This window comes from Leptinotarsa decemlineata, unplaced genomic scaffold (genome assembly GCF_025532065.1).
Source record: "Leptinotarsa decemlineata unplaced genomic scaffold, Ldec_3_MD MMD2_tig00026374_RagTag_RagTag, whole genome shotgun sequence".
Lineage (NCBI taxonomy): Eukaryota > Metazoa > Arthropoda > Insecta > Coleoptera > Chrysomelidae > Leptinotarsa > Leptinotarsa decemlineata.
This window is the reverse complement of record NW_027412710.1, coordinates 1495252-1514589: the sequence shown is the minus strand read 5'-3', so window position 1 is coordinate 1514589 and position 19338 is coordinate 1495252. Positions and strand designations below refer to the sequence as shown.

The 19338-nt window shown below is 33.3% G+C and overlaps 1 protein-coding gene across 3 annotated transcripts in view; it reads left to right on the top strand.

The window, feature by feature from the left end:
* The window catches only part of Efa6 (Exchange factor for Arf 6), a 221775-nt gene that overhangs the window by 108471 nt on the left and 93966 nt on the right, over positions 1 to 19338 (top strand). For all 3 annotated transcript variants that reach the window (XM_074185335.1, XM_074185336.1, XM_074185334.1), the window contains exons 6-8: positions 4935 to 5600; positions 9297 to 9526; positions 16893 to 17086. In XM_074185335.1, the coding sequence (XP_074041436.1) occupies positions 4935 to 5600; positions 9297 to 9526; positions 16893 to 17086 (1090 nt within the window). The remainder of the gene's footprint in view (positions 1 to 4934; positions 5601 to 9296; positions 9527 to 16892; positions 17087 to 19338) is intronic.

The window sequence follows — 19338 nt, the reverse complement described above, 5'->3', positions numbered from 1 at the left end:
ACTTGACTAAAACATTTCACTAAGTTAACCGTCATGTATTTTTGCAAATGCTAAAATCCTTTGCATTTCAAGATGAATTTTGTTCTATCCAACAATAACTATTCATAACCTTTCGTGAACAAATCAAGTGTGACACAAGGATCAATTTTGGGCCCGCTACTGTTCTAATGATATATCTGATTATATTAGTCACACTAACTTTCTATTATATGCCGCCGACTTGAGAATTTTTGCAAAATACGCTTTTGAAACAGATATGAACAAGCTGAAATATGATCTTGCTGAGATATGATCTTGCAATATTAATGAGCTTCTACTGTGGTCTGCACAAGACTCAATTTAATGAAAATTAGAATATGCCAGTGTCGTGTGGATCCTACAAACCACGACCCAATCTGAGGTAATTGAAAACATACAAAAGAAATCCTTAAGAACTTCACATTCAAAAAAATACGGCATTGATTCATTTCATGTATCATATGAATCTCAAAAGACAGATTTTGAAGCATCAAGTCTAAAGAAGTGACGAGTCAAATTCTGTCCATCTGTGATGTCCAACTGCAAGGAAAAATTTTGGCACCTGAACAGAGTTAAACATTAATGTATTGGACATAAGGCTGAGAATGTTTATCTTATACTCGTATCTCCCTCAATTACGTGGCAGTAGATTTCATTTTCATTTTTTTCAGTAGTTTTATTTCAAATGAAAATGTATACAGGGCTTTTCATGATGAGCGTTAATTAGCCGTTTCTGGCAAACTATTCAACGGATCAACCTGAAAATTCCACAGTATGCATAAGTCAATATGACCTACACGCCTAAAATATTTTAGACGAAGCGGCGTTGTCGCTTCTACTATAAAGTAGCGGCTTCTTTGATTTTTCAAATGGAACACCCCGTATATAATATCATATTATGATTCATTATCACTTTGTCAACAAATTCATATACTATTTCCCTATACCTATTTATTACCGTTTAGAAGATATAAATTAATTTCGATATTTTTTTACCAAACATGAACTTTTATAAATGCTGATAATCTTGAACTCTCTTGCAATAAAACGATCAAATTTGAAATGGAGTGGAGTGATACTATGAGGATCTTCACTCCGAGTCATATTTTCATTTGCCTCATACAGGGTCTTCAAAAAATGCAGATACTTTGATCTCATGAAAAAATGAGTGGAACTCAATTTTTTCAAAAGGAACACCCTGTATATTTCAACATTTTTAAGCTCTACATCCAATTTTAGATTAACTTTATTCAGATAATACTATTTCTATTTTGAACCGTTTTCGAGATTTCTCTTTTTAGTTAGCAACGTTGCCAGAGCAATAAATTCACGTTCACACAAATACGATAATGGGAATGCTATCAAAAACGATGGACCACAATCCAGGGTACAATTGCGGGATTGGCTTTTGTAACCAAAATTCTTGGTATCCATTATTCAATTTTATTTCCTCGTTCGTTATCAGTTCTATGAGTTCTTCTTCCAGCCGGGGTGTTCCTGCTGTGTTGACATTAGTAGTAGTAGTAATCTTTGTTATAGGATACATCCTAATCTTACAAGACATAATAACTAATTAACATTTAAATTTCCACAGTGCCAAAAATATTAATAAAATTCAAATCTGTATATAGATAATAACAATAATGAAGATAAACTAAATAAAAAGATAATAATAAAAAATATACAATTTATAAGACCCAATGTTGAAAACCAATATTGATATAGTAACCTATATATAATATACATATTTTCCAACTAACTAACGCTCTAGGTATTCCAATAATTCACTTTTAAACCCTCTTACAGTATTTTCCTCTCTAATGGCATTTGGTAAATTGTTAAATTCTCATAGTCCCTTGTAGAATAAGTTTTTCGTTCCGCCACCAGTGTGAGTTCTATATATATATATATGAAAATTATTATAAGATCTTGTCTCATGTTCATGTATTTGATTATTAAAAACCAAAAATTCATTAAAATATGTTGGTTGGAGACTTTTGGTTATTTTAAATATAAAAAACATTGTTAAAAAGAATAATCGATTTGAAATCGACAGCCATTGTAGTATATTTAACATGTGATCAATGGAAGTATAACGACTGCATCTTAATATAACTCTCATACCCCTATTTTGGAGTTTTTGAAATTGGGAAAGCCTATTTTGGTTTATTAAATGCATCAAAGTTGGACAGTACTCAAAATGAGGTTTAATATGTTAATATTCTGGAGTTAATAGTCAAAGTATTTGCTATCCTAGAAAAAAAATATAATTTTTTTTAAATTTTTTTATAACGTATTCAGCATAACTGTTCAAACCCAAAGTGTTATCTACAATAACTCCCAGATACTTTATTTCAGACACATATTCCAAGGTAGTGTTACCAATTTCAATTTTTATTTCATTATAATCAATAGAGTTCAGTTTATATTTAGTTGTTATCACCATAGCTTTTGTTTTATCTGCATTTAATTTTGATTTATTCATATGTAAATATTTTTCGATGTTCTTCATAGAACCTTTGAGAGTATCTACAGCATCATTGAGGTCTGTATTCGAAGTATAAACTAATGTATCGTCTGCAAACAGATTAAGTTCATGTAGCCCAGGAACATAATAAATATCATTTAGGTATATAATAAATAAAAGTGGGCCAAGAAAAAGGATCCAACACCCAGTCCGGTATTTCCAGTTTTAAAGTGTCCTGGAATCGTTCTGCGAAATCACTGTGGAGGTTCTCCAAATGTTGGCAGTAAACAAGCAAGTCGTCGTTGTTGAAGGATACTGCTGACAAATTAGGGAAATTGCGAAATTCACGTCTGCCGATATTATTCTTATATAAGAGCAATTTGGCTACAAAAGAAGCAATGGCATTTTTGTTTTAATCAATTTCAAGTCGTCACATTGAAGTTGGAGATTGACATCATTAAATAATTTATACAGTAAATTGATGGATGTAGCCGTTACTACGTGGTATTAATTTATACAGGTCTGTCAAGTAAGCAATATCATTCTTTGAAGTGACGAGGTTGTCGTGCAATTCTTTGTCTTTGTTTTCCAAGAACTATTATAGAGTCAAATAGATTGTAAAATGGAGTTAGACAGTTACCTCTTGATAACCAACGCACTTCTGTGTAAAATGGCAATCGGTTGAAATCTTCATCATTAGCAATACAAAGCTGATTAAATAATCTATAGTCTGTCATTTAAAGAACTGTTTCGGATTTTATTGACTGCTTTGATGATATATTGCAGTGATTGAGAGAGGCGCTCACTCAAATTTTTTGCAACCAAATGTCTATGATTGACGCGATGTACAGCGAGCACATCTGGAATTTTATCTTTTAAGTACGCTATGAAGCCTTTGTGACGTCCTGTCATAGCCGGAGCGCCATCCGTAGCAGCTGATATAATATTCTTCAGTGGAATTTCTTTCTCATCACAAAATTTTTCCAGTGTATTATATATGGTTTCTCCTTTTGTATCTGTCTCTAAATTTCTGGCAAATAGTAGTTCTTGATATATTTTCTCATTTTCAATTAACCTCACGTATGACAACAACAATGCTCCATTAGTTGGAAAAGTTGACTCATCTAACTGAATTGAGAATTAGAAGTCTTCATATGATTGCACAATGACTACTCAATGTTTTCAGCCATCTCATCAATTCGTCTTTGCACGGAACTATTGCTCAAAGGAATTTCTCGGATAATATCTGTCGCTGATTTATGGAGCACAGTAGTTATTACTTCATTTATTGCCGGTAAAATTGAATCCTCTCCAATAGTGTGAGGTTTACCTGTTTGAGCAATTAGCAAGGAGATATTGTAGGAAGATCGGAGTCCGTCGTCGTCTTGCTTAGAAGCCGCTGAAAAAAGTTTTGACACGGTTGGCTGAGTTGAGTGTTTTTTTTTTCCAGTTCTTGAAAATAAGTCACACTTTTGTCTTTTTTATCTGTATGCATTTTTTTCAAATGATCTTGTAGCTTTGAGGGTTTCATCGTTTAATTCAATAATGTTTTTTGGCAAAGAAGGCACATAGGTAAAGATGAATTTGTGAAATTTTCAATAAATCCATATTTTATATATTCCGCGCTATACTGCCTTTACTTCTTTCTTGCTTCCGACATGATTTTGTCTTTAAAAATACCAAGTAAAGAATCGAGTATTAAAAACTTGCTAATGACACCACTCACAGTATTCACCACCGTACGTACAGCACTTTACCAAGCTAGTCGCTAACTGAATTCACTTGTTTTCGTAATATCGTCGAATGACATTACTGGCTGGATGGCGCGTGCGGGCCTAGTACTTTTGAGAATGGAGAATAGGAACTTCTCACTTCGCATTGAAGCTTACCGCCATCTGTTGTACAGTTTGACAACTATCGGACAGGAAATAGTTACTGTCTAGTCCCCTAGATGGCGTTACACGAGGAAACGCGCGTTAAGCGTAAAGGATCGGTAAAGCTTGTGTTAAAAGCAAAAAAACGTTTTTAACTTAGCCATCGCCCCCCTAAACTGCTTCGACGACCCCCAATCTTCTCTGTGCCCTTTACTGCCCTCCTATAGGCCCCCAGCGCCCACAAAAGGGCGTTATCGCCCACTTTGAGAAAGACTAAGCTATAATTTTAAAAAAAATCTGTGCCAAACTGCAACTTCACGACAGTCTGTCGTCCCAGAATATATTTCAATGTTCCATGTCTTTTAAATAGTATCATAAAAGAACATTAGTAGGTGCCAAATCTTCATGTATCTTGATATACACAAATAAATGACTATGTGACTTTTGAAATTATTATTATGTTCCGAAAGAGGAAATAGTTTCTTCAGAAGAACAACGTTGACAGTCTGAATATTTCAATTATAAACTGTATATATGATATTCCATTAAAATACTTAACATTATTCCAATTTCAGGACCAACTTCAAGGACAAAATGACTTATGCAGCGTCAGTGTAGCTAACTCTGAAGCTGATGAAGATGTGACCAGCTCACTCAATACTCTTCTAGATACGCGACCTGATTCGTCCGGTTGTACTAGTGATAGTGATCGAATAGTGTGGACATACAACGCCCCAATCTCAGATCATCATAAGTTCATCCATACTCTTTCGAATGGTAGCAGTTCTTCGCATAGCAACATCTCTCCGACTTCCTCCAGTCCGATACATTCTGGTTCCCCCGCCTCCCCAACGTCAGTGTCTTCCTCCGTTATGTCTAGCCAATCGGGTTCGAGAAGAGTTCCGTTCAGTCTCACGAATGGCCCCGGCGGACAGCCTTTTGGAGAGTTTAGTATGTCGGAAGCAGTGTCGAATATCTCCAGCCCGGACTATCGTGATGATGACAGTGTTGGGATCAGAGACTGTGTTATGGAAATTAGTGATCATAGTGATAGTGACAGTACTTTGTTAGTATCGGAACCAAAACAAAGACATGTGAGGGTACATGGAAGTTCGACGACAAATGCCAATTCAGAAAATAGTGATTATCGTATTGTGATACAGGTTAAAGGACCTGAGAAAGACAGGGCGCGGCAGAGTGATAGTTCCTCAACTCTCAAAAGTGAGACTTATGGATACCAGGTATATATAAATTTATTAACTTGTGATGCACTGTTTAGTGTAGTACTGAATATTACTGGAATTCTATTCCAACACAAAACCTTTACTTTTAACACCTTGACACGTGTTTCGATCACCAGGTGATCATCTTCAAGAAGAAAATTGAACTTATTTTCAAAGATTGGCATTAATTAAATGTCATACATACGAACTTAGTCTAGCATGAGTCAAAATAATAATAATAATCTTTATTTGAAATAAGAAAATCAAACTTACATACATTTCTAATATTTTTGTTACAATATTTGTTACATATTGGAATGATTTAAAATATATGACAAACATTAGATGAATAAATCTAAAGAAATGAACTTTAAACGTTCAAGCCAGTCTCGAATATACCTACACAGTAGGTCGAATGGACTGACACCTATCAGAAAACAACTACTCCCTTGGCTAATACCACGAATGACGTTGGATTTTTTTTTTTTTATTATACTTTATTGTCTGAAGAATAAATTCTTATTGACAAAGCCTTGTGCGAAATATAAATAACATATACATGAAATCACAAAAGTAAACTCACTAAAAGTAGGTTATAACATGAACTGAAAAGAGACATGTAAATAATAACAAACGTTCAGGATATAAGAACATGGTCAACAAAATGTAAATAAATCAATTTAAACTAAATTGAATGAAATGAAATCAATAAAATACCGTAGATATTACAGTTAGTCTTCTCAATTAAAATTATCATCATAGAATTCTGCTAAGCTATAATAAGGTTTCCCAGAGAGCAAGTCTTTCAACTCTTTCTTAAGAGCTCTAAGGTCATTTATGGTTCTTGAAGCTTAAGGAAGGAGATTGAACATTTTAAGACCGTTGTAAATAATGGAATCTTTAACTAGCGACGAAGAAGGCAGCGGTATTATACTGCACTGACGCCTGTGGGAATATATCCCACAGGCGTCAGTGCAGTATTCTTCACAAAAAATGTCCTGCATATGCAATTGGCAATACAACTGAAAGTCGACCTTCAGTTATGGAACGGGCACACTTGCAGACCGGTTTCGGGCTCATTAGCCACTCATCAACCTAAAGTCAATGATATTCCATAATTGAAAATCGGAATTCTTTCAGAGTATTTCATTCCTCTTCTTAAGTTGGAGTGAACAACAAAATGTCACTCCATCTAGTGGACGAGGTACTAACCAACTGCATATCCGAAATTTACCCGATTCCTCTGAATAAGGAAGAAAAACTTTCTTGTTAGTCAGTGGGCTATGCTTAAAGACTGGCAGTAAACAATTTAAAGAAATGAACTTTAAACATTCAAGCCAGTCTTGAATATACCTACACAGTAGGTTGAATGGATTGATGTCTATCAGAAAACAACTACTCCCCTGGCTGATACCACGAAGAACGTTTCTGTAGGCAGTTTTTAATGTTGTCGGTGACGTTGTAGAATCATTTCAGAATCAGAATCATTTTATTCATCACAAAAGAATACACATTGTGTGGTGAAAACTACAGAATATGTAACTTATCGGACTAGTCAAAAAAAAAAAATTTGTATATAAAGTAGATTGACTGAAATTGATAAAATATAGACAATACAATATCTAGTGTATCAACGGTGTATATATACAACATTAGACAAACACAAAAAAGAAATACAATGCAACAATAATATACGAAAATCACAATTTTAAAAATAGAATTAATAGAATTAGTAGAATTACAAAAATTACAAGAATTGCTTTCAGTACGATATCTATTTCATCTTAATAAGTTCTTTCAATTGTTTTTTGAACAAATTCAACGATGATGATGTTTTAATAAAGTCTGGTAGTTAATTAAATTCTTGGAAACCTTTGAAAAATAAAGAGTTCATAGTACTGCGATAAGCAGTGCTGCTAAATGTGAATGTCATTTTTACCCCGAGTGTAATAAGTGTGAATGTCTCTATTCAATATTATAAATGTATGAAAGTAAACAGGAGCCAGGTTATTCAATATTTTATATACAAAAATCTAGGTGAAATAATACATAATTTTTTCGACTGAGAACCAATTAAGCGTTGCTAACATAGATCTTATGGGGGTGAGACGATTAGTTCTCAGAATTATTCTCATGCCACGATTTTGAAGTTTTTGTAGCATATTCAGCTTAGTAAGATCAAACAAAAACAGGGCTGATGAGCAATAATCAAAATGCGGCTGAATAATTGAATTATATACCGTGATTTTTGTTTCGGTTGATAATTCCTGGGCTATACGAGAGAAAAAATAAAGTTTTTTTGAAATTTTTTTATGAATATAATTGAAATGGGTATTGAAGTTCAGAAAGTTATCCAACTGGAAGCCCAAATACTTGATATTTGATACAATTTCAATTTGTTCATTATTGATGTTCAGGTTAAGGCTATTAATATTAATGGTATCATATCTGTATTTACTTGTGAATATCATAGCCTAACTTTTATTTATTCATTCCCAATTCATTCAAATAAATTGGGAATATGGTACAACTGCAGCAACGGGACACTATTTAGTGATATAAATATATAAAAAATTATAACAATTACACAACAAATTCAGTTGAGGTTTGTACAATTATAATTTTAAATATAATCAGGAGCCCAGAAACTCTTCTAAGCTATAGAAAGCTTTATCGCTGAGATATATCGATATTCTAGTCCTAACTGCTGACTTGTTACCGCTCATATCTATTAGATTTTTCATCTTATTGAAACATTTTACACCAACATATTTTGGGGAATTTGAGCAAGGCAATCATACAGCTATAATGCTGTGTAATCTTTTGAAAGCTTTTGACTGTGTGTCACATGACATTCTCTTGGAAAAACTAAACTATTATGGTGTTAGAGGAATTCTTATCTTTCCAATAGAAAACAGTGTGTTTCAGTGAACGGTAAAACATCAGACTTTCAGATTGTTAGTCATGGAGTACCCCAAGGTTCGGTTTTGGGCCCTCATAGAAGTCAGTCGGTGTTGCCGAGAAATTCGGATGTACACAGCTACAACACTCGCAATGCTCACCTTATCCGAAGCAACCGTTTTCAACTAAATATGTTACAGTCGAACTCATTGAACTATGAGCTTTTCAACACATTGCCATCAAATGTTAAAAAATTGAGTATTAGTGGCTTTATAAAATACTTGAAAAAGTATCTCCTGAAATATTGTTGAGGATTACATTGCACATTGCCGAGCCAACCGCATTACCGAGCCAACCGCATTACCGAGCCAACCGCATTGCCGCATCTCTGCTGTGGTAGTTTAATAACATATTGTAACTCAACTCTTAAATTCCTGTTTTTACTTTATTTGCTGTCAAATTTGATGTAAAAAAAATTTTATTGGACTTTCTTTTTTGACGTGCTACAAACATATTGTAAAGTAGTTAAATAAAATTTATCTATCTATCTATATTATTGATGAAATCAGTGATCACCTGGTAAAGCCAATAAATAACATTATGGAACCAAAAATAGCTAAAGTGGCACCTACATATAAAAAGGAATGGTTCACTGTAAAAACAACTCAAGGTGATGATACCTACTTCTTTTTTCCAACAACAATTTATTTATGAACCGATTGATAGATAACTTTGTTATGGTGTTTGATTCGTTAGGAGATAGCTAATGTCTATTATGTTTTGATCATCTAAGTGATTGATGTTTCTCTTTAGATTTCATGTGACGGTCCTCCGGAAATTGAATACGAAGAAGATGCTTTCCATGAGGGTGCTAATAGATCATCACCTTTATCTTCGGAGGACGAGAGCGATGTTGAAAGCCTACACAGCTTTCACTATTCACCCAAAGCCGTTGACATGCCATCAGCTATCAGGTTAGCCAAGAGATTATATGGTCTTGAAGGATTCAAGAAGTCTGATGTTTCCAGGCATCTCAGTAAAAAGTAAGTATGACTTGAACATTTACCTGAATACATCGAATTGGCTTGAGTACCCTAATTAATATTGTTTCTTAACAAGATGGTTTTTTCAAGGGGTAGTTTGAGAGAGTGTTCCTAAATAATGGATTATAGAAAAAGTTAAAATTCATTTCAAATATTTACAGTTGAAATATAATGTTGATGAACGTATCAATTTTTTGTGTATTTTCAAAATTCAAAGAAACTCAAAGGATTTATTTTTAGATCATTATCATTAACAGTAATATACATCATTAACAGTACTTGCAATTTACTGTTTGCAACCTTTGGTGTAGTAAGGAATAATCCTGGAGTTTTTTCCCAACACCAAACCGTTATTTTAACACCTTTTCAAGAGGAGGATAAATCTTCCTCTTGAAGATGATAACTTGGTGATCGAAACACGTGTCAAGGTGTTAAAATAACGGTTTGGTGTTGGGAAAAAACTCCAGTAATATCCATCATTAACAGTATTATACAACTCATGCCTTTTGCCCTATATTTCATAAGATTTGACAACGAACTACTTGTTGATGCCCTTAGTAGTGTTCAGGGTGCTAAAACCAGACAAAAGTTGGAATCGAAAGATAGTAAACCCACCTAACGGCATGAAAAATCATCTAGGCCTGCAACACTTATCATATGTCGTTGTTGGAATTGCATTTCGTTGTTATCGAATTTTTTTGGTGCAATATACAGCGTGACTCACGGTCGATGGTAGGTTAGATGTTTCTGGAAAACGCAAAACATGATTTTTCTGAAAATGTCACCTCTCACATTTCCTTACCTCTTCTATCGATCTAAAATATTTTCAGCATTGCAGCGTTGCCACTTCTATCAAAAAGTCCTAGCCATTATATTTTTTTTAATGGAACACCCCGTACATTGATATATTTTTACAATCGCTCTAGTATTTTAATACTTTTTTGTTAATAATGTCCTATACCTATCTCTATCTGTTTTCGAGATAAAAAATAAATTGTGCTAAATATGGTCCAAAACATAGCCTTAATTGAAATTAAGTACATCAGTACTCTCAATTCATGAAAAGTTGATATTTTGATGATAGTTTGGAAAAACTCGAAATATTCAAATGACACCAAGAAATCGACTCCATATCATACAGGGCGTGCTAAAATTACTATTATTTCCATTGTGGATAAAAGTAGTCGAAAGTTAATTTTTTCAAATGAAACTCCCTGTATATTACTCGGTAAATTGAAAGATGGTGAAAAATGCTTCAAGATGATATATCATGTCCCTATACCTAAATCGTCAAGTTTTCCTAATAAAGCCGTTTTTGTGGAAAAATACTTATTCACGTTTTACCTACAAGTGTTGAAAGTGGCATTTTATTTTGTGAGTGGGGATTATTGCAAAACGAGCGTCAGCAAGTGGAGCAAACTCACGAGCAAAATAAAATCACTTTTAACAAATGTATCATACACATTTTTTTGTATAACGTTACTGCTGATAATAAAAAAAATTATAGGGTCCATGGGATTTGAACACACGATCTTTGGATGACAAGGCATACGTTACAACTACATACGCCAACTCACGTTATTTTAAGGAGGATTATTGGTTAGTCATGAAGGACTTTCTACAGTTGGACTGAATACTACTTCGTCATCGTCAGTAACTCCACAGGGATTTAATATTACCAATAGCATGAACTGCACTTTTCTAAATGATTTTTTGTACAAAAAATAATTTTTAAAGAATTTGATTTCTAGGTAGCCGTGGAAATATCAAGCTTATGACAGTTTGGTGACTTTTATAAGTAATTAATAAATGGTTATTGACGGTGTTTCAAAAAATCGCCAAAAATGAATGCAAATATTGATTATTCAAACGAAGTTCTCATGAAATTATTTATTATACACGGACAGTGTGATCAAATCATTGCCAGAACTTGTAGAAAATTCAACCAAATGTATCCTGAAATAATACCAATGAACGAGAGGAAGTTTGCAAGATTACAAAATAATTTCCTTAACTATGGCTCCATGTTAAAAGCGCCTTCAACATTACCAAAACCTGTTATTCAAATGAGGACAATATTGTTAACAATATGTTAACGTTTTGGCATATTTTTATGCATATCCAGAAGCTTCTATTCGCAGTGCAGAAAAAGATTTAGGTGTATCACATGCTTCAGTTCAACGAATTTTGAAAAATCACGGAATGCATCCGTATAAATTTACCAAAGTTAAAGCTCTAAAAGCAGAAGACTTCGAACGTAGAATGCATTTTTGTGAATCCCTTTTGATTCATACACAGGAAGATCGGGAATTTTTGTCAAAAATAATTTGGAGCAACGAATCAAAATTCACGAGGGATGATATTTTCAATAGAAGGAATAAACATTTTTGGGCTGATCACAATCCTTACGTTACAAAAGAAATGGGTTTTCAAGAAAAATTTGACATGAATGTTTTCTGTATTCTGAAGAACAATAAAATTATCTTTTTTATTTATGAAGACGCAGAGAGATATCTCCAAATATTAAGGACGACTGTAACCGATTTTCTTGAAAATTTCCCTTTAGAGGAATATAGGAATTCGTGGTTTCAACTGGACGGAGCGCCAGCTCATTCCACCCAGGAAGTTTCCAGGAAACTTGACGAACTCTTCGACGATCGTTGGTTTAGGCGTTTAGGGCCGTGGGATTGGCTACCGAGATCACCCGATCTCACGCCACTTGACTTTTTTTATGGGGTGTTTTAAAAGAAAGGGTATACAGTATTCCAGTGCCTACCAAAGAAGAATTGTGACGGCGAATAGTGTGGAGTATTGAAGATCTGGGTCCCCAGGAAATTGAAAAAGCAACCACAAGTCGCGTACAAAAAACATTTTAAAGTGTTTTGAATGTAATGGACAACATATTCAGCATTTATTGTGAAAATGTGATATTTTGTTTACAATTTTGTTATTTTGAATAATCCTATTCTGTTATTGTCTGTACTTTCACATGTTTTAGCACACAAAATCTTACTTTTTATACCTAGACATGACTGATTTTTGGTACAGTTCTTCCCTGGAAACTTTGAGCCATAGTTAAGGAAATTATTTTGTAACCACACAAACTTCCTCTCGTTCTTTGGTGTTAATTCAGGATACATTTGGTTGAATTTTTTACACGTTCTGACAATGATTTGATCACTTTGTTCATGTGTATAATAAATAATTTCATAAGAACTTCGTTTGAATAATCGATATTTGCATTCATTTTGGTAGATGATTGGAAACACCGTCGATAACCCTTTGTAAATTACTTATAAAAGTAACCGAACTGCTATAAGCTTGATAATTCCACTGCTACCTAAATCCAAATTGTAAAAAAAAAATAATGTTTCTAGAAGAAGCGACTTTATTGAGAAAACTTGACGATTTAGGTATAGGGGGGCATGTATATCATCTTGAGGCATTTTTCACCATCTTTCAATTCACCGAGTAATATACAGGGGGTTTCATTTGATAAAATGAACTTTTGACTACTTTTATGCACAATGAAAATAATAGTAATTTTAGCACGCCCTGTATGATATGGAGTCGATTTCTTGGTGTTATTTGAATATTTCGAGTTTGTCCAAACTATCATCAAAATATCAACTTTTCATGAATTGATAGTACTGATGTACTTAATTTCAATTAAGGCTATGTTTTGGACCATATTTAGCACAATTTATTTTTATCTCGAAAACAGATAGAGATAGGTATAGGACATTATTAACAAAAAAGTATTAAAATACCAGAGCGATTCCAAAAATGTATTAATATACGGGGTGTTCCATTTAAAAAATAAAGTTGCTAGGACTTTTTGATGGAAGTGGCAACGCCGCAATGCTGAAAATATTTTAGATCGATAGAACAGGTAAGGAAATGTGAGAGGTGAAATTTTCAGAAAAATCATGCTTTGCGTTTTCCAGAAACGTCTAACCTACCATCGACCGTGAGTCACGCTGTTATAGTATTGGGTTTTCGCGTTGTTGAGTTTGGTGAAAAACTTTTGAATGTGGCAGAGGAAGTCAAGTACTCATTCATTCTTAACAACCATCTAATAGCAGGCATTATTTTTGGTACATATTTTCACCTGATTTTATAAAATAGCAGTAATGTGTTGGTAATGTGTCTGGTCTTGTAGGTCTATGATGTAGTAGAGGTATTTCATTTTCTTATCATCTATGACATTGAGCAAGAAGCACAAAATTAGTTAAAGTTCAATTTTTGCTCCACTACTCTTTATTATCTACATATCTGACTTCTCCAATGTTCTTGAATTATTCAACATTCATACATATACTAACTTGTACTACTCCGATAAATGAAATCATCTTATTGATCACGAAACATTGCTCAATAATGATGCAAAGAATCCTGTTCAGATTCCGCAGCAACACTGTCTAAACCTTTATCCTTGTAAATCATCTTCAATAATTTTTGGAAAAGCCAAAGGTCGTGGAAGGGCCATAGATAAAATCTATTCGTATATTGATGGACATTCTGTGGAATTGACTGACAAAATTAAATGCTTAGGACTTCATATAGACTACAACCTCAGATTTGTTCATCAAGTCAATACTCTTATTCAAAAGTCGTAAGGTACTTTGAAACATCTGTATTTAAACAAACACTATCTGAGTAGGTCTCTCAAAATTACCCTTTCAGATGTACTACTGTCATCCACGGATCCTTGTATCGATTCCATAACTTCTGCAAGAATTCAGAAAGTACAGAACGCCTGCATCAGACTAATGTTCAGGTTGAATTACAGATATCAAGTGGGACAACCCACTTATTTGGTAAAGAAACTCCTTCCCAGACATCAGATACATTCAAGAAACCTTAGATTTAATAATAATTTTGACATTCCGAATCATAACAGCACCATCTATGAACGATCCTTCACTTATCATGCTGTAAAATTGAAAAATTCATCACTACCGCTATTCAAAAGTAAACTTAAAACTGAATTGCTCAGTAAGCAGTGATCCAAACATAAACATTTGTATTTCAATGAAGAAAAGAGAATTGAAACTTTCTAATTTTTTTTACCACTTTTATTTGTTACTAACGTTACTACAGTTTCGTCCTATAAGCACAGTTTCAAACTTATACATTAAACTTTAAGGGCATAAGGACTAAAGGACATTTTCAAACTTAATGCATTAATAAACTTTAATGTATAGGGTCCGCCAAATAACTTTTTTTTAATGCTATAATAAAAAAACTACTGAATATTTACTCAAATTTCTTTTTTTATTTGAAAGTAGAATCCTTCCGGTTAATAATGGAAAATAATTTCATTCAAATGGCTGCCTCGGCTGGCCATGCAGTAGTCTACTCGATCGGTCCAATTTTTAAGCACATTATCGATTGTGTGCAGCTGTATTTCACCAATGGCTTCACGAATATTGTCCTTTAAAGCGTCAATTGTCTCTGGCTTGTCGGCGTAACACTTATCTTGGACGGCACCCCACAAATAATAGTCCAACGGTGTCAAATCGCAGCTCCGAGATGGTCAAACGACATCAGCTCTGCGGCTGATAATGCGATCTTCAAAAACAGGGCGCAAAACATCGAGTGTAGCTTCTGCTGTGTGGCACGTAGCGCCGTCCTGTTGAAACCAAATGTTGCCAATATCCTCCTCTTCAATTTTTGTGAACAAAAATTCGTTCAACATGGCCCGATAACGATCGCCATTGACTGTAACGGCCACTCCTTGCTCATTTTCGAAGAAAAATTGCCCAATTATGCCTCTGGACCAAAATCCTCACCAAACAGTGACTCGTTTTGGGTGCGTCGGCTTTTCAATGTATGCGTGCCCCAGATGCGACAATTTTGCTTGTTTACAAACCCGCCAAGATCAAAATGAGCTTTATCTAAAAAGATGATTTTTTTTTTGCAAAATCGGCATCTTCTGTAAGTCGATCGCAGGCCCACTTAGCGAAGCGAAAACGCATTAGATGGTCAGTTGGCTTCAACTCCTGAACCAATTGGACTTTGTATGGCGTCATACCAAGGTCTTTCTGCAAAATTCGTCTCAATGATGTCTCCGAAATGTTCAATTGTTGAGAACGACGGTGAATTGATGTTGATGGCGCTTCACGCACACTTTCTGCCACAGCAGCAATATTCTCGGGTGTACGCACTGTTTTTGGCTTTTCACGCTTTGGTTTATCGATGAGGATGCCAGTTTCTTTCACTTTTTTCACAAGATAACGAACATACGGAGCTGACGGTGCTTCTTTTCTTCCAAAATCCGTACGCAATTTTTGCACACATTCTGCAACATTACTATGATTTTCCAAGTAATGTCGCAATATTTCCCAGTGTTGTTCAAGCATATACACAACCATATTCGTTCAGCGGAAGGATGAAACTAATTATCTGTCAAATCAAACATGAGCTAAGTGTTACCATTCACGAAATAAGCACTAGTTGAAAAAAAAACGTTAGATGGCGGACACTTTATAAGTTTGAAAATGTCCTTACAGATAACCCCTCAAAAATTTAGCGGGGGCTTACAGTATAATAATCACGACCACGTGCTCAACTGAATACATCTGAATTGAAGGGGTTATATTTTTTAGGAGTGATTAATTTTTGGGAAAGAACGTTTTAACGTTTTTGGCTTTCTACTACTCCTACTACTCCAAAAAAAAAAGATGAGGGAGTCTTATAAAGAAAGGAAGGAAGTAACTCTATACATGGATGTGTAGATCATGCAAAGAAGTAACTTTCAGACAAACTGAAAGAAAGTCCTCCTGAAACAGCTACTTTCATATAAACATTGAATTATACGAAAGAAACAATTCTTTCCAAACAAATACTTCTATATGAACACTGAATTATACAGAAGATAGTTTTCTCTACTCAGTTTGTATTTCAAACATTTTTTCTTTCGTATAATTCAATGTTTATATGAAAGTAGCTGTTTCAGGAGGACTTTCTTTCAGTTTGTGTCTGAAAGTTACTTCTTTGCATGATCTACACATCCATGTATAGAGTTACTTCCTTCCTTTCTTTGGAAGACTCCCTCATCCTTTTTTTTTTTTCTTCAAGATGGAGTAGTAGAAAGCTGAATACATCTCTAATGTCATTTGACCTTTACTTTCGTTAAATGACACTAAAAGTGTTCACATGGTAGTAAAAAGGTTCATATGTTGAAAATACAATAATGGTGCCATAAATTGAAACTCCCAGTTGATTTCACACTTACAATATTCAGAAATTTCAGATACTTCTAAATTTCAGCTAACTTTATTATTGATGTGGTTTTTGTTTGTTGAAAAAAAAAACATAAATGTCAGTAACAATACTTGATTTTAAATGTTGCTTTTTTCAGTAATGATTTTAGCCGAGCTGTTGCAGAGGAGTACCTGAAATATTTCAATTTCGAAAAAGATACTCTGGATATAGCTCTAAGAAAATTCCTTAAACAGTTTTCACTCACTGGAGAGACGCAAGAAAGGGAAAGAGTTCTGGTTCATTTCTCCAAAAGGTATTTGGACTGCAATATGGGATCATTCAATTCTCAAGGTAACTTAATTTTCTGATCCATTTTTTTTGTTTGTGTAGCAGATATTATTCATTAGCTATAAAACTTGTAGAGGCCGGATACTAGAGTAAAAGAAACATAATATTTATTCAATTGAAGTTTTGTGGTTAACTTTCCTAAGATTCGCGGGCAGTACGAACTACTAGACGGTTCTTTTGTGGTCCAGGGGGCTTAGTTCTTTGTAGTTAATTCTGGCTAACTTCAAATAGAGATACTGATTGTAAAGCGTATGATTATTTTATTTTGAACAATCATAATAAAATTGCTGATAGCTGGAAACTTTTCAATTTTCAATTGAGAAAATCAAGAAAATTTATGATAAGTTTACTTTCGAAAAATTTAATTTGTAATGATGCAGTAATAGTAATGTTGATACTCAAAACTTAGCACACACATTGAGGTCTCTAATGCCATCACTATTATGAAAAATTCCAATTTGTTCGATGTGTAGAATCTGATTAGTAAATTGGCAAAGGAAATTTCCAAGTGCATCATTGAACTGAAATATAATACACCACACAGTTTGAACTGTATTGCGTTATTATACTTCGATTAGCTAACTAGAAGAATATGGAAAAAGGGACTTATCCTATCTGGCTTAAAATCCTAACTGTTAAACAGACAGCATTATGTCTGAATAGATCTATTTATTTTTTTTATTTATCGATCAAGTTCACTACAGAATTATTATAATTTCTCAAATGGTTCATCAAGAAAGTTTCAATTGTTGAAACCAGTCAAGCATTAGAGTTCAGTTATGAACCCAACAAGTAAAATCCTTAAGATAAACTATTGTAATTGCTTAAAAATAAATAAACCTATTTATAAACCTATTTATTTTTTATTAATCCAGTACACCACAAACTATTAATAAAAAAATAGTAAAAAGACAAGAATAAGCATAAAGACATTCAACACTAATGATCAATCAAATTATAGTAGTAGTAGTAGTAATCTTTATTATAGGATACATCCTAATCTTACAAGACATAACAACTAATTAACAATTTAAATTTCCACAGTGCCAAAAATTTTAATAAATTTCAAATCTGTATATAGAAAATAACAATAATGAACATAAACTAAATAAAAAGATAATAATAAAAAATATACAATTAATAAGACCCAGTGTTGAAAACCAATATTGATATAGTAACCTATAATATAATATAATATATAATATAATATAATAATTTACTTTTGAACCATCTCACAGTATTTTCCTCTTTGATGGTATTTGGTAAATTGTTAAATTCCCGTAGTCCCTTGTAGAAAAAGTTTTTCGTTCCGCCACCAGTGTGAGTTCTATATATATGAAAATTATTATAAGATCTTGTCTCATGTTCATGTATTTGATTATTAAAAACCAAAAATTCATTAAAACATGTTGGTTGGAGACTTTTGGTTATTTTAAATATAAAAACCATTGTTAAAAAGAATAATTGATTTGAAATCGACAGCCATTGTATTATATTTAACATGTGATCAATGGAAGTATAACGACTGCATCTTAATATAATTCTCATGCCCCTATTTTGGAGTTTTTGAAATTGGGAAAGCCTATTTTGGTTTATTAAATGCATTAAAGTTGGATAGTACTCAAAATGAGGTTTAATTATACAATTATATGTTAATATTCTGGAGTTAATAGTCAAATTATTTGCTATCCTAGAAAAAAAATATGATTTTTTTGAAATTTTTTTCATAACGTATTCAGCATGACTGTTCAAACTCAAAGTGTTATCTACAATAACTCCCAGATACTTTATTTCAGACACATATTCCAAGGTAGTGTTACCAATTTCAATTTTTATTTCATTATAATCAATAGAGTTCAGTTTATATTTAGTTGTTATCACCATAGCTTTTGTTTTATCTCCATTTAATTTTAATTTATTCATATGTAAATTATTTCGATGTTCTTCATAGAACCTTTCAGAGTATCTACAGCATCATTGAGTTCTGTATTCGAAGTATAAACTAATGTATCGTCTGCAAACAGATTAAGTTCATGTAGCCCAGGAACATAATAAATATCATTTAGGTATATAATAAATAAAAGTGGGCCAAGTACACTTCCCTGGGGAACACCAATGTTGATATCTATCTCATCAGATATTTTTGAACCAATTTTTGTTTTCTGTTTTCTTTCAATAAGGTAACTAAAAAACCATGCCAGCACAGAGTCTGTTAACCCATAATAATTTAATTTTTTTATCAAAATGTTTCTGTC